Source organism: Myotis lucifugus, unplaced genomic scaffold, assembly GCF_000147115.1.
Source record: "Myotis lucifugus unplaced genomic scaffold, Myoluc2.0 scaffold_349, whole genome shotgun sequence".
In the NCBI taxonomy this organism is placed as follows: domain Eukaryota; kingdom Metazoa; phylum Chordata; class Mammalia; order Chiroptera; family Vespertilionidae; genus Myotis; species Myotis lucifugus.
The window spans coordinates 550288-566836 of NW_005871397.1; the positions used below are offsets into that span (position 1 = coordinate 550288).

Sequence of the window (16549 nt, forward strand, 5' to 3'; positions counted from 1 at the left end):
GCCCAGCGACAAAGCCATCTTACTCACAGGTGGAAAGAATCATGGCTGCACCGCTGCCCGGAGCACACAAACCAGCCTTCAGCTCGTCGGCGGTGCTCCCGTCACAAAAACACATCTTTCAACTGAAATCATAGCTCCGCCAAGATGCTTCTCGTGGGCAAGGTTAACCCCACCTATTTTCCTGTTCTGAAACCTCAGCCGCGTGTGAATGGCGGCCGGTGGCCTACATAAGAAAGTGCAACAATCTGCATCCAGATCTCTGAGGGCGGCGCCAGCCACTCGCCTCTCATTCCCAACTGTGTGGGCGACGCCAGCAAACAACATTTTCAAGAAATCACAACATTTGGGTAAAAGGGACCTGAAAAATCATCAAATCCAACTGCCCTCCCAGGACAGGGAAGGACCTGGAAGCGGAGGACAAGGGACATGCTTGGTGGCAGAAACAGAATTAGATTGTAGGTTTTGGAGGACACAGTCTCTCTAGAATGTTCTGTCCTCCCACTCGGTACAGACACTGCAGGGACTATTAGAGGAAACTTTTAATTTTTTTTGGGGGGAGGGGAAGGGTTGCAACCAGTAAAATTATACCCATAAAAGGTGACTAGAGGATGGCCAGAAAATATAAAAACAACGTAACTATAAACAATGCACCCAAAAAACCCCACAAAAAACAATGCACCCATGGGCTTCACTTCATCCCATTGGAAAATATACATAAAAATCAACTGAAGCCAAAGGGAACAACTCAGACGAAGAGGCAGCACATTCGCCGTGCCCTTCCTATTTCCTGCCTCACAGATTAAGATCTCTGCACATTCTGGGTGGATTCTTCTATTTTTACTTCACCTCTTGCCTTAGCTATGCTCCTATGTAAAAACTTGTTTCTTTTAAGTTTTAGTGACATATTGAAAGATTTCTGAAAAACATGCTGCCAGGTATGACTCACCTTGTCTTCCACATCCAGGGTCTCTTGAACAGTCATTGCAAGGGCTGTGTTTCTCCTCACTCTCTTCCACGCCACCCAGCGCCTTGAACTCAGCTCCTCGAGGTGAAAAGGGAAGGTTGGGATGGGACGGGGAGGGGGGAGGAGTCAAGGTGAGGGAGGGAGGAATGAGAAGTGTGACAGTGCGAGTGGGGTATGACTCGAACGTGATCCACTCCTTGCATGAGCTGCGATTCGGTTAAAAGGTGTGCGTGTTTTTGTGACGGGGGTACAGCTAAACAGGAAGATGAGGAGGCAGGTGGCAAACAGACTGCGACAACACTGAGGAGAGTTACTCTTATATTTTTCCATTCTAGGGGGGATCAGGAAGGACGGGAGACCGCCTTCAGAGGATGGACTGACCGAAGGTAGGTCGCAGGGGAGGTGCTGCTCAGAGCAGCCGGCAACAGCTGTGTGTTCCCACGGGCTCCCCAGCACCGGGGACACCTGGGCGTCCGCAGGGCGGATGGGACTCCTGAAGGCCTGTGTCTTCTTTGGTTTCCTACCCACACCATAGGAAGAGTCACGTGCGGGGCAGTCCCTGGCCTCTGCTGTTGATGACGGAGACTGTGTTGCTTTCCCCTGGGCTCACGAGGACAAATGATGGCTCTCCCTCAGCAGGCGTCTAAGTCAGAGATCCTAAGGGTCAGAAACCCACTCAAACAAACTCTATCGCAGGGTCTACTGCGAGGCTGTAATAGATGATTCTCTGACCCAGGAACCCATGTGAAAGAAGGCCTCCTGAAAACCATCGCGGGCCGCTCAATACATGATGCTCTGCTTTTTTCCTGGCCTCTCTGCCAGAACTGGAGCTTGCCCCCAAGTCTTGCTTACAGCGGGGCAGCCTATTGATTGTCAACTAACTCCAATACCAGAGGGAGGGTCACTTAGCCCAAACATGTCTACCTAAGTGAGGAGAGGGCATTCGTGATAGAAGAGTCCAAACTTTGTTCTCTTCAGTAAGAAATAGTTAATCTCCAGGATAAATGGAATGGACAGCTATAAGGCACCACCCCAAGTCCTAAGAAGGTTAGCTCATATACTATAGAACTCAAAGTTTCAATTAAAAAACAACTCATGCCCTGGCAGGGTGGCGCAGTTGGTTGGAGTATCATCCTATACACCAAAATGTTGCGGGTTCAATTCCTGATCAGGACATACCTAGGTTGTGGGTTCAATTCCTGGTCAGTGTGCATACGGGAGGCAACCGGTTAGTGTTTCTCTCTCACATCAATGTTTCTCTCTCTCTCTCTTTCCCTTCCTCTCTCTCAAAATATCAGTAAAAACATATCGTTGGGTAAGGATTAAAAATAATAAAAAAACAAAAGACAACTCATGTTTCTTATAAATATATAACTTTATATATTATATATATTTACAATATAGACAGGGTACAAATGTTTTGTAATGTAATACTAATGGCAGTCTTAAAAACAGATGTTTTCAAAACAAAAGATGGGTACATATCCAATGTGGTCGCTGGTTCCTCCAGAACCCACATGAGACAGTGCCCCAGGCCCAGATTTCTGTGGAAGTGAAAGGGAAGAGATGGGTTGCTGGAGCCTGGCTCCAACACCCTTGTCCATCCCAAACTCCCTGGTCTTCCACTGGCACCAGCCAACATGGCCCCTGTGCACCCCTCAAGTGGGTGAACCCTGGGGCCTGGGCATGGTCCCTCTGTGGGCACGGAAGCCCTGTGGAGTGTGTCAGAATGCTTTTCATCGCCATCTCTAAGGCAGCATTTCCATAACCTGGAAGATTCAGTCACGGGGCTAAGGATGGTCTAAAAGCAGATGCATTAGGTGTTTTCAGTTTGTCAGTAAAACAATCTACACATCCATGTGCTAAATAAATTAAAAGCTACAAAGTGCCATTTCTTCCTTGTGCTTTGGAATCTGGAAGCCACCGGTCACAACACCACTTATCTTCCAAAAGTTTCTTCACACTCAACTAGTTCATCTATCGTGCGCAGCAAATCTTCAAAGGAAGGCCTTCCCTCTGGTTTCTACAATTAAAAATCAAAGAGAAGCGGTGGGTTCCAGAATCTATTCCAAAAATGATTTCTCAAACTCATATAACATAGCGCACTAGAGCAAGGGACTCATTGCTTTGGGACTGGAACACGCAGGCGTCCCCAAAAGGGTCTGGTCTAGCCTGCATGTACTGCCGCTGGACTGCGTTCTACCATCTGCTTTGTGCCCCCACTCAAGAGCCCGACTGAGCTCTTCGTTGCCTGCAAAATCAAGTCCTGCTAATTAGCAGTGCTCTCGATAACCTGCCACCCCCCACCTCCTGGGGACCCAATTTCATTTCCCTGGAAAACGCTCCCATGGACTCTCTGCTCAGTCACACCAATCTCCACCCTCGAGTACACACACCAGGTTCATTACCACTACCTTGCCTTTGCTCATGCTGTCCTCTCTCCCCTGACCACTCCCTGGCCAGAGGCCTCTGCCCATCCTAGTCAATGCTCTTAGGAGGCTTATAGCAAATGACTGGAGCCGAGGCTTTGGAGTCAGATGGCACTCGGGTTCTCCGTAGCTGGGTGGCCTCATCAACTTCCTGAGTCTTGGTGTTCCATCCAGAGTCACCACAGCACCTCCAAGGGTTAGTTTTGAAAACTAAATCTGAGGCATTTAGTACAGGGCCTAGCATACGATACATGTGAGCTGATGTTATTACCTTTCATTATCATTATTATCTTTCAAAAGTCATTTGGGTCTTTCATCTCTTCTATAAGATGACATTTCAATGCAGGAGGAAGGTAAACTTCCAAAGAATGTGAGTGAAAAGACCCGAGAAAGTTGAGGGCTGGAGAAAGAAATCCTCACTGGTGAGAGTGATACTTCACCTATAAGAGACTCCCACTGAAAGAAGGGCCCCTTCCCCAGGCTGTTTCCTGGGTCCCTAACTCAGGCCACTGTGGCAGGGTCCCCATCGGTAGTGGGGCAGCCTGAATTCATTATCTTAATTCTTAGCATTTTCCACTTCTCCCCATTTTTCTTCTCATTATTCAGAACTGAGTCCAGAGACTTGGCTTCCTACCTAGAGTTTCAACCATGTAAAACATGCACCAACCCACAACTCACTGGGCAATAGAGACTATGCATTATTAATCTACCAAGCCCAGATCCATAAATGTTTTAAAGAATCAAAAATAAAAAGCACCAAAAAAATTCTATACCTCCTGCCAACATCTCAGCATCACGTCATAGACATATTTGGACGCCAACTTAGGCCGGTAGAGGCGGTGGCCGCGAGTAACCATGGTTACCACTTCGTAGTTGGTGTTCTTCTCGAAGGGCATTCTGCCTTCAGTGAATACTTCCCACATTAGAACACCTGGAAGGGGGCAAGATTACCAAGTGATGCATCACTTCCCCTTCAGAGCAGAGTTGAGGGAAAACGGACCGTGGGTCTTACCGAATGACCAGACATCTGATTTGCTGCTAAAGCGGCTGTAATTAAACACCTCAGGTGGACACCACTTCACAGGAAATTTAGCACCAGAAGAACTTGTGTACTGATCATCCAGAACATACCTAGAGTAAGAAAGACACGTCACCGGTTTACACCTCTGAGTTCTGATCTGCATTTTGTACATGTTCTCCGCCCCCCTCCCCTCCGCCCCCGCCTTAGAATCAAAAACACAGTTGACTGAAGTCCAACAAGCATCCGGTTGAAGCTAAATGTTTGCTTTGGTGGCCATGCCTGGTGATTTCCATCTCAGCTTTATTTATTTGAAATGGATGGATTGTGACATTAGGATCTGTACTTTCACTTTTGTCTTTTCTTTTTTATAAGCAATAGAGGCAGAATACAATAAAATAGTTCACAAACTTCTTTTGTGAGCAATTTTGTTACAAAGTTTTACCCAAAGGCCCCACTTGTAAAACATCTAAAGCAAAGCTGTGCTAAAGGAAGTGGTGAAAAGCATTTGGAGACACTCGTGCTTTTAGCCCCCACAAGTCCACAGCGCACAATTCAAAACGACAGCAAATTAAAAAAGCAAATTGCAAAATGATATATGTAAATGGTGGAATATATATATTTATAAACCATGACATTGCTCCTACATACACACACACACACAACAACAACAACAACAACAAACTATTATATAATTTTTCTAAGGGAGCATACTTATATCTTTCTGGAAGAACAGATACAAACTGATAACACTGAATGTCTTGGGAGCATCCTTGATTGGCATGGTACACATGGGAACTTCAGCCCTTTCTGTAATGTGTTCAGTATGTATTTACAAGAGGAATGTGTTTGTTTATTACATAAACATAGAAAGTTAATTTCTAAAAGCTCCTTGTTCCTGGAGAAAATACTCAAACAATCGCACAGCCTCCTCTGCTGTATAGACAGAGATGGTGACGATGCCACCATGGTCTGGGTCAACTTGTCTGTCAATCAGGAGAGTCTGAATTCAGTGTATAGTGAGTGTTTTAGAGGGGCTGACACAAAAGCACAGATTTTCTGAAAGCCAACCATACGAAAATGGAACATGTAAAACTGAAGGACCGCCTGTCAGATACAGAACATCTTTATACAAAGCAGACCAAGAGCACTGGGTAACTCATGCCCTGACTGCCAGCAGTCCCGATCCCACTGCTACAGTAACACAGCTTTCTAACCTTCCTGGTCCTGATTTCCCTTAGGAGCTAACCTTGACCTGTATGGCCTGGTCCTGCGTCCCTTTATTATTGCTCTTTGCGCTGGCCATGGGCGAGCCACCCTGGCTCTTTCAATTCCTTGAGCAGGCCAAGCTTGTCCCAGATTTCAAACTTTTTAAAAATATGTATATTCTTTTCTTTTTTTTCCATCATCATTTATCCCACCTATCCTCTCTCCACCTCCACCAGCTTTCAAACTTTTATACTTGCTGTCTCTTCCACCTGGAATATGTTATCCTCAGGTTTTCACCGAACTGGCTACTTTCTGCCTTTCTGGTTTCATTTAAATATCCGGGTCTCAAAGAGGCCTTCTGGAGTACCATCAATCCTCCCTTACTCCATCACGCAGCACCCGCCCCACCCCCAACGCCAAGCTCTCTCTATCACAGGGACCAGCAAACTTTTCTGCAAAGGAACAGATAATGAATATTTCCGATTTTGCAGGCCGTTTTCTGTCACAGCCACTCCACGCTGCCTTTGTGCTGTGACAGCCACAGTCAACACAAAAGCACAAGCAAGGCTGTGACCCAGTCGCGCTTTATTTATGGACACTGACACCTGAATGCCAGAGAACTTTCACGTGTTGTGTTCCTTTAATTCTTTCCCAACCATTTAAAAATGTGCAGCCCTAGCCGGTCTGGCTCAGTGGATAGAGTGTTGGCCTGTGGACTAAAGGGTCCCAGGTTCAATTCCAGCCAAGGGCACATGCCTGGATTGCAGGCTCAACCCCCCCCCAGTAGGGGGCGTGCAGGAGGCAGCCAAACAATGATTCTCTCTCATCACTAATGTTTCTATCTCTCTCCCTTCCTCTCTCTCTCTCTCTCTCTCTCTCTCTCTCTCTCTCTCTGTGTGCATGTGTTGTTGACTCTCAGGTCATACAGAAAGAGAGGGTGGGTTAGATTTAGCCCAGGGGATGTAGTCCGCTGACCACTGCTCCATCACATCACTCCGTCCTCTGCGTTTTGCCCCCTTTGTGTGTCTCAGGTCCAATGTCTCACCCCCCTCTTGAATATAAGCTGCATGTGGTTGGGGACTCGTGTGTCTTCCTCTCTGCTATGGTTCAGTCTAACACTGTGCCTGGAACATAGTAGGCACCTAATTTCTTAATGATGGATACATGGATGAACGAATGGACAGAGCAAAAGAAGGACAAGCTATAGTATAGAAGGACAAATTAAAATTATAAAAATTAAGCAAATAAAAACAGTACAGATTTGGGTATTCTATACCCCAAAACAGTTTTCTGTGAAAACAAAAGGTTCTAAAAATCTAATCCACACCAGGGAGAAAAGAAAATAGTGTATTTAACAGGCTATACCACCACCTAGTGGAGAGGATTAACAATAATTAACACAGTAACCACACGTTTATTTTCATGAATATATTTGTCTCAAAACAGCCAGCTAACAAACTTGCCTTTCTGCTTCATTCGTGCACATTGTCCCCATGCTATTCATTCTACATGCTAATGTGAACATCACATAATAAAGCATTAAGCAATCATAATTTCTCAACAATTTGTTTACCTGAGAAAAAGCCACAGCTAACAGTAATGGACACACTCAGCAAAGAAATCTTCCAAAATGCAAGTAATTTATTTTATTAGCTTATATAAAAAAATACTAAGAAATGGAAAAATCAATTAGTTCCTCTATAAAAAATGATGGGTACTACCAATATTTTTGCTAATGTAACAAAACATGTGGTTTCAAAACAGCACTTATGTAGGTTTCCGAGGAAGAAGCTGACAGTCAAACTGCAAGAAAAAGTCAGGCTTTCTGTACTTTTAAGGGAAAGGTAACAGTCTCACATGAATTTAATCCAAAATTGATAAAAATGTTCACATACACTCAGACTTACCTGGCCATTCCAAAATCAGATACTTTCACAACTCCTGCCTCATTTACTAGACAATTTCTGGCAGCCTGGGAAACAACATAATAATGGTATATTAGTTACAAAGTTCTACAATAACAGTGGGAAAATATAAGTTCCGTTTATATTAAGTTTAGTATGGCCCAGTCAACATCTGCAGAGGGAGGAAATGTCTCTTCAAAAATTGTTTGTACGCCTATGGAAATGTCTCCAACATACAGTTGACCCTTGAACAACATGGGTTTGAACTATACGGGTCCACTTACACATGAATTTTTTTCAATAAATACATACAGTACTGTAAATGTATTTTATCTTCTGTATGATCTATAATAATAAAAGCACAATATGCTAATTAGACCGGACATCCTTCCGGACAACTTCCGGACAAAGCCGGGGCTGCGAGGGAAGCCCCGGGTCCCGGGTGCCAGAGGGAAGCCAGTGCCGGCAGCCGGGGGAAGGAAGGCCTACTCTTGCATGAATTTTGTGCATCGGGCCTCTAGTTTTCTTAAGATTTTTTACTAATTTATTTTATTGTAAGAATACAGTAAATAATACATATAAAGTATGTATTAATTGACTGTATGTTATTGGTAAGGTTTCCAGTCAACAGTAGGCTATTAGCAGTTAAGATTTGGGAGAGTCAAAAGTTATACATAGATTTTTAACTGTGTGGGAGTGGGATTCCCCTAACCACAGGAGGCAACCAATCAATATTACTTTCACACATCAATGCTTCTCTCACTCTCCCACCCCTCTTCCTCTCTGTCTAAAATCAGGAAGGAAGAAGTAAAATTGTCACTATTTGCTAACAGTATGATTTTACATATAGAAAATTCCAAAGTCAATAAAAATCAAGTTATTGTGGCAAGTTATAAAATCGACTTATAGAAACCAGTGGCATTCTTTTACACTAATGATGAAGCATCAGAAAAAGAAATTTTAAAAAAACTATCTCATTCACAATAGCATCAAAACCAATAAAATACTTAGGAATAAATTTAACCAAGGAAGTGTAAGATCTGTACAATGAAAACACAAGATTTTGCTGAAAGAAATAAAAGAAGACACAAACAAATGGAAAGACAAATTCATGGATTGGAAGAATAAATATTGTTGAAATGGTTATACCATCCAAAGTCATTTACAAATTCAACACAATCCCCATCAAAATACCAAAGGTATTCCTCATAGAAATAGAAGAAACGATCCTAAAATTTGTGTGGAACCACAAAAGACCCTGCATAGCCAAAGCACAAAAGAACGTAGCCAGAGGTATCACCCTTCTTGATTTTAATCTATACTACAAAGCCACAGTAATAAAAACAGTATGGTACTGGCATAAAATAGACCATGGAACAGATCAGAGAACCTAGAATTAAATCCTGGCATTTACAGTCAACTAATATGCCACAAGGGAGCCAAGAACACCCAATTAGGGATGAATAGTCTCTTCAACAAATGGTGCTAGGAAAACTGGAGAAACACATATACAACAGTGAAATTGAACCTCTATCTCACACAACTCACAAAAATTAACTCGAAATGGATCAGACTTAAACATAAGACCTGATACCATAAAACTCCTAGAAGAAAACATGGGGAAGAAATTCATTAATATTGGTCTTGGCAATTTTTTTTTTTTTTTTTGCATAACACCAAAAATACAAAAGCAAAAATCAGCAAATGGGACTACATCAAACTCAAGAGCTTTTGGATGGCAAAAGTAATAATCAACAAAATGAAATGACAGCCTACATAATGAGAAAAAATGTTTGCAAACCACATATTGGATAAGGGGTTAATATTCAAAATATTTAAAGAACAACAAACCAATTTAAAAATTGGCAGAAGAACTAAATAGATATTTTTCCAAAGACATCAAAATGGCCAACAGGAACATGAAAAGATATTCAACATCCACTATCATCAGAGAAATGCAAATCATAACCACAATGAGATATCTCTTTACACCTGTTAGAATGGCTATCATCAAGAAGACAAGAGACAACAAGCAGTAAGGATACGGTGAAATGGGAACCCTTGTGCATGTAAATTAATGGGATTTAAATGAGTCCAACCACTATGAAAACAAAAAGTTAAAAAGAGATCTACCGAATGATCTAGCAATTTCACTTCTGGCTGTATAATCAAAAGAAATGAAAACAAGATTTTGATGAGATACATAAACACCCATGTTTATTGCAGCATTATTCACATTAGCCAAGATATGGAAACAACCCAAATGTTCATCAATGAATGAGTAGATTTTTAAAAAGATGTAGTATATATACAATGAATATTATTCAGCCCATGAGAAAGAAAGATATCCTGGCATTTGTGACAATATGCATGGACAGGTACCTTGGATATCACTTACAAGTGGAATCTAAAAAAGTCAAAACTGAAAAAAAAGCAGAGAATGAAATTGTGCTTTTAGGGAACTGGTGGTTCTACCAATAGACACATTTGGGAGAAAAAGCAGAGAACAAAAAGAGAAAGAAAAGAATGAGACAGAGAGGGCAAATGAGTAAGAGAGAGTAAAAATTAAGAAGTGTCTCCATCACAATCATTTAGAACCAATAATAAAAGATTTACTTTTTCTGGTATTTTCAGGAATTAACATGGGTTCCATCTTTTGAGAGATTAAAAAAAAATAAAGCAAGGATTTCTGTTATATCATTTCTGCTGATAGTGTGTAAGGTGGAAAACAGCTTAGTATTTAGTTAAAACATGAGTCAAGCTTAACTTCCTAATTTATCACCATTTGCAAGTTGTTTCATGTCTCTTAAAGCTAATTTTCTTATCTATGAAAGAATGATGGTCAGAAACACTATCATGATTAGCTATTTCATGAAATTCTTATGGAGATCAAAGAATCTATGTATGGTAGCTTGCTGGGACATATTACCTATGTCATTATGTATTATTTATACAACTGCCTATGTAATTATCTATATATATAAAAGCCCAGCAACTGGAACGGCAGAATGACCAGAACGACTGGTTACTATGACGTGCACTGTGGCGGCCAATGGGCCCCATCTGGGCCCCAATCAGCCCAGCCCCTGCCCCCCCAACCTCCCACAGCCCTATCCCCCAGCCAGCCCTGCCCCCGATCGGGCCCCCTCACCTCGATCAAGGGTGGGGGCCGGCCAGCCAACCACCCACAGCCCCTCCCACTGGCTGGCCCCTCTCCCCCACCAGTCCCCCGACCCCAATCAGGGACAGAGTCAGCCAGCCAACTACCCATGGCCCCTGCCCCTGGCCAGCCCCGCTCACCCCAATCAGGGGCGAGGCTGGCCAGCCAACCTCCCGTGTCCCCTCCCTCATCCCCAGCCCAACCCAATCAGCCCCCATTGGGGCAGGCCAGCCAGACCCCACCCGTGTACAAATTCATGCACCAGACCTCTAGTGCAGTGGTTCTCAACCTGTGGGTTGAATGACCCTTTCACAGGGGTCGCCTAAGACCATCGGAAAACACATATATAATTACATATTGTTTTTGTGATTAATCACTATGCTTTAATTATGTTCAATGTGTAACAATGAAATTGGGGTCACCACAACATGAGGAACTGTATTAAAGGGTCGCGGCATTAGGAAGGTTGAGAACCACTGCTCTAGTGTATTATATATATTAGATTTTAAAAAGATCTTTCTGTTAAAATTATGGCACATTAAACTTACCAAGTTTTAAAATAATAGTGAAATATTGTTGAGAACAAAAATTGGGTATTAACAGATCATTGCTCATTGGCGGACCCCACGTTACGAAGGAATTTGGACAATGAAGGGGAATCGGATAGTTCATAATTTACCAGATCTCTGTGGATGAAGCTGTTTCTCTCCAGGTACTCCATCCCTTCACACACATCTTGACACATGCTCAGCAGCACATCTCTACTAAAATGCCCTTGTCTCTGTCGGAGGAAATTCAGAAGGCAGCCCCTCTCCATGAACTCGGTAACGATGTAAATCGGCTTCTGCTGGGTGCATACACCGTAAAGCTGCACTAACTTCGGGTGTGTCAGTTTCCTGGAAGGGAAGTCATGCGCACACACAGTTACTACAGGAAAAGAAACCACCAGGGCTCATGCTGGGGAGGGGACACTTGAATGCAAAAAGGGGAACCGGAAAGAACACAGTAACTTACATCATCACTTTAGCTTCTTCTATAAAATCTTCCTCACACATCGCGCCTTCCCGAATAGCTTTGATCGCTACCTTGTACTGAGCGCGCCACTTGCCAAGCCTCACCACTCCAAACAGTCCACTCCCCAGCTCCCTCATAAAGGTCAGCTCTGAAGGGTTGATCTCCCATTTTTCTGTGAGACAGACGGGGAAAGTGATAAAATCTCATAAGGAGAACACAGCACAAATCAGTGGGAAATAAAGAATGATAACCAATGTCCATCTCACAGTCACAGGATAATACAATGACTGGTGAGACAGAGCAAACTTGCAGCCTGTATCGAAACTGCACATGTGTGATGGACATGGACAACAGTGCGGTGACTGTCAGGGGGAGAGGGAGGTGGAGGAGAGTATAGGAGGATAAATGGTGATGGACAGAGACTTGACTTGGAGTGTGAACACAATACAGTGTGCAGATGACGTGTTGCAGAATTGTGCACCTGAAACCTGCACCTTTTGTTAACCAGTGTCACCCCGATAAAAAAAAAATTTAACCGCAAATGGTGGCTTTCCACCCTCCGAGGAAGATGTACCTCTTTCTAAGTTGTCACAATACAAGCAAAGTGAACTGAAGAAGGCAAGAAGATGCTGCATAATAAATAGGCGGATAATAACAGAGCTTGAAAGTTAAACCTTAAAAAAAAAATTCCTCCTTTACCACTCTTTCCCCTCTTATTTTTTTGTTGTTTTGTCTTGTTTCCAATTCCAGCAAGTTTGGAACTAATTTAACCTGCTGTTTAAAAGGTGTCTGCCGGAAGCAACAAAGACAATCAAGTGGGATGCCTTCTCTGTTATCACCATCCTTACTTTTCTGGGAGTAACCAACAAAGCCAGTGAAAGCCAGGAAAGGCTCTGATTCATTTAGATGTAAGATGGTGACTAATTTTCCACTGACAGAGAGTTTTCTGCTGAATTATGACTATGATGAAAACAGAAAACCGAGGGTAACGACAGCTGTTGAGTATAATCATCTAAAAACCCAGACTACAAAACTTCTAAAAACAGTGCCACGGTGTGGCATGCTACACATCTAAACTGGCCTTGCGATGGTGGCTTTTTTTCAAGGAAACCCTGCAGGGCAAAGACAACACGAGTTACCGTAGCTGAATCCCGCAGTGGTGGGTGCCTTCTTCTCCTTTGCACTGACTGGGTACCGCAGCCTTGTGACAAGTCCTAGAAATCAAAGAAAGTGTTGCAGTCAACTTCGTTCATAATCAATCTGCATGGTCAAGTGTGAAGCTAAAATCCATAAAATCCACTCATTTAGTCACTCAGTGCTCATCCTCTGTGTGTGCGTACAGCTCTGTGCCATATCCTGGCAAAAAATACAGAGAGGAAGGCAAGAAGGAAGAGGATGAGCCTACTGTCTGACAATTTCATACTTTTATGGAGCATGAAAAATCTGTATACTCACACTTTTATTCATTCAATAAACATTTTCTTTCAATACTACAGTGTTTATCAAGCACCATGCTAGCTATTCTCTTCTCAAACATTTTAAAGGATGTTAAAAGGTTTCTAACAGTTATTATCAATTATTCTTTCATGTTATTTTTAAATATGCAATCTGTACTATGGATAGTTAATGAAAATTGATTCTCTGGCCCGGCTGCTGTGGCTCAGTGGATTGAGCATTGTCCCATGGACCAGGAGGTCCCCGGTTCAATTCCTGGTCAGGGCACATGACCAGGTTGTGGGCTGTATCCCCAGTAGGGGGTGTGCAGGAGGCAGCCAGTCAATGTGTCTCTCTCATTGATGTTTCCATCTCTCTCTTCCTCTTCCCTTCATCTCTGAAATCAATAAAAATATATTTTAAAAAATAGATTACCTTTTATTTTTTTATTTAAAAAATCAGGCTCTAAAATATCAACAACTGGTAATACCAACTACTGGAAATCAATGAGGAACATTAAATCCTTTCATCTAAATTGCTAAAACACCAAAGAAGAAGAAATGGCAGGTATCTCTCCTATAAACACCATTGTACACTGTATTTCCTCTATTACAGCATATCTCATACTAACTTAATATCGTTATATACTTCTCTGCCTCCCCTGCCAGACAGTAAGTTCTGAGAGAGACAGAAGATCTGGGAGAGACAGAATCAATGACTATCTAGTCCACCAGAGTCTCCCTAGAACCTAGCACATTTCCCAGCATGCACTAGACACTTAATACATGTTCGTTAAATGAATGGAGATAATGGTTAAAGAAATAATGTTATGTAAACACTGAAAATAACAGAATATGGGCTAAGAAAAGTCCCTTGGGGAATAAATTGATAGGAAATTCGTTCCTCAAATGTTCAACATTGAGTTACCATATGACCCAGCAAATCTATTGCACCAAAGGGAAATGAAAGATATTTCCATGCCAAGACTTGTACACAAATATTCATTGCAGCATTATTCATAATAGCCAAAAATGTGGAAACAAACCAAATGTTCATCAACCGAGGAATGATAACAAAACGGAAAAACAAAGTCCACACAATGATTTATTACTCATCAATAAAAAGGAATGGAGTACTTATATAAACTACATCATAGACTAACATCAAAAACATTATGGTAAGTCAAAAAAGGTAGTCACAATAGAGCACCCATTGTATGATCCCATTTATATAAAATATCTAGAAAAGGCAAATTTGTAGAGACACAAAGGAGATTAGTGGCTGCCTAGGGCTGGACTGCTGAAAGGATACAAGACTTCTTTTTGGGTGATGAAAGTTTTTTTTAGATTATGGTGAGAGTTGGCACAAGTCTGTAAATATATTAATGACCACTGAATTGTACACTTGAAAGTGGTAAACTATGACACGTAAATTATATCTCAATAACTGTTCCAATCATTATCGGAGAAAAGTGAACAGAGTCACAAGTAAAAACAGACTTTGCAAAAGGTGCCTTCAATAAAATTTCAAAAGTTACTTTTTCATAAATGGGGTTAGACACTTGGCTATCCCTGCTCGGTTACATCTCTGGAGTCAAAGGCTAGAAATGTTTCCTGTCTTACCCTGTGGAGCCTCAATGGGCATAAATGTGGTTTCGTAGTTGTTTCTGGTGTTTGGTTAGTTCCCCCTCTGGGTGGTGAGTGTAGCAGATTCAGGAAGATGCAAACTCTGTCTGGGACATGATTACTCTCGTCCCTGGAAGCCTATAGCCCAGGCCTAAACCCTGGGCTTGCCTGACAGCTTCTGTGACAGCTCTGACATGGACATATCTCGGATTTTACTGGAGAAAAGAAAAAGTCCAATGCCACTTTTAAAGATGGTATGGCAGGCTTCATGCAGGACCGTTGTGATAGGGTTAGGGACCACTGCAATGGGATTTGAGAGTCTGGGAGAGAGACTGGACTCAACCCCAATACAACATGGGCAAGTGGGAATGTATATCCAGGAACAGGGTGGAGTCAGTGGATGGAAAATCACTAAGAGAAACATCAGAGGTAAGGGAAGTGGGCAGTTCCGGCTAAACCAATCTAACAGGGTTCTTGTGGACGCTGAGGAAGTTGATCAGATACTGAGGGTGACCAGACATCAGATATCGAGGGCAGGGGGTTCTGGTTCAACTGAGTCAGCAGACCTCCTGCTAAAACTGGATTTTACAAAAAGCGCACAGATGGCCTAGGACAGCAGTTGCCAACCAGTGGTCCATGAGGTCCGAACGGTTGGCGACCACTGGCCTAGGAGTCTGACTACAGTCTGGTCAAGCAAAAAATCTTGGTCAGTACCAAGGATAGAAACCCCAGAAATGTGACATTTGCCATACACAATAAAAATAGCTCATGCCCTAAGGTCCAGACTGAGCTTTTTATGGGACTTGATATTATTTCTGATTTTTCTTTGTACATAGCACTTCCTTAATACGCAGTAATTTTAAATCAATCAACCACATTCTACAAGTAACTACAAAATACAACTGCTCAGGGAAGAACTCATCACAATGCCTGATCATTGGGCCCGCTCCCTCTACTGAAATGGGTTCTAACAGCTCACCTACCTGCTGCATTGTGCCTGTGATATTCAATTATCTCAGGGATGGAACCAAACGCGTGTTTTTCAGCCAGATAATACTTCTTGGGGGAGGTTGTTGTTTCCTTTATATGATAATGCCTGAAACCTGATGAGCCTTCTCTGCAACAAAAATCAAAATGTGTTAGAACCGCGGTGGAAGACTGTAACTTCACTCTGAAGACGTGTTCTACCAGGTCACCACAGGGTCCGTACATATGGCCCCTCCTACTTGCTCCACAAATTTTATTCCTTCCCATGTCCACCTTAGCTTTGCTTTTCACATTAAAAGGCAGAAGTTTTTAAAGTTGTCACAGATAACATTCTTGGCCCCTTGCCAGAGATTACAACAGAGAGCATTTACCAACTTTGTTTACCAGCAGTTAAAAGTCTTACAATAGCTATTAGCTGGCTACCGCTGTCCGTCCCTGCTGTTGGAGTAAACTTGCAAATATTCAGAGGACTTACATCCTAAAAGTGAATAAACTAGACTTGTAAAAAATGTACAAAGATCTATTTTAGACATCTTTCTAGAACACAGAGCTTCTGGAGTCATCTCTTGCTAATAATCTTTCAAAGATAACTCCTACTGCTCTTAAGATAAAGCTCAGACCCAGACGATGTGGCTCAGTGGTTGAGCTTCAACCTATGAACCAGGAAATCACAGTTCGATCCCCTGTCAGGGCACATGCCCAGGTTGCAGGCTCCATCCCCAGTAGGGAGTGTGCAGGAGGCGGCCAATCAATGACTCTTTCTCATCATTGATGTTTCTATCTCTCTCTCCCTCTTCTTTCCTCT

General features: G+C 42.5%; 1 protein-coding gene across 3 annotated transcripts in view; it reads right to left on the reverse strand.

Annotated features, from left to right (window-relative positions):
• Positions 1-2329: 2329 nt before the first annotated feature.
• Positions 2330-16549, reverse strand: part of TEC (tec protein tyrosine kinase) — a 101570-nt gene continuing 87350 nt past the window's right edge. For all 3 annotated transcript variants that reach the window (XM_014466638.2, XM_006101274.3, XM_023764797.1), the window contains 8 exons: positions 15741-15874; positions 12838-12912; positions 11699-11870; positions 11364-11580; positions 7528-7592; positions 4406-4524; positions 4167-4324; positions 2330-2987 (listed from right to left, as the gene is read on the reverse strand). In XM_014466638.2, the coding sequence (XP_014322124.1) occupies positions 2904-2987; positions 4167-4324; positions 4406-4524; positions 7528-7592; positions 11364-11580; positions 11699-11870; positions 12838-12912; positions 15741-15874 (1024 nt within the window). In that variant the 3' untranslated portion in view covers positions 2330-2903. The remainder of the gene's footprint in view (positions 2988-4166; positions 4325-4405; positions 4525-7527; positions 7593-11363; positions 11581-11698; positions 11871-12837; positions 12913-15740; positions 15875-16549) is intronic.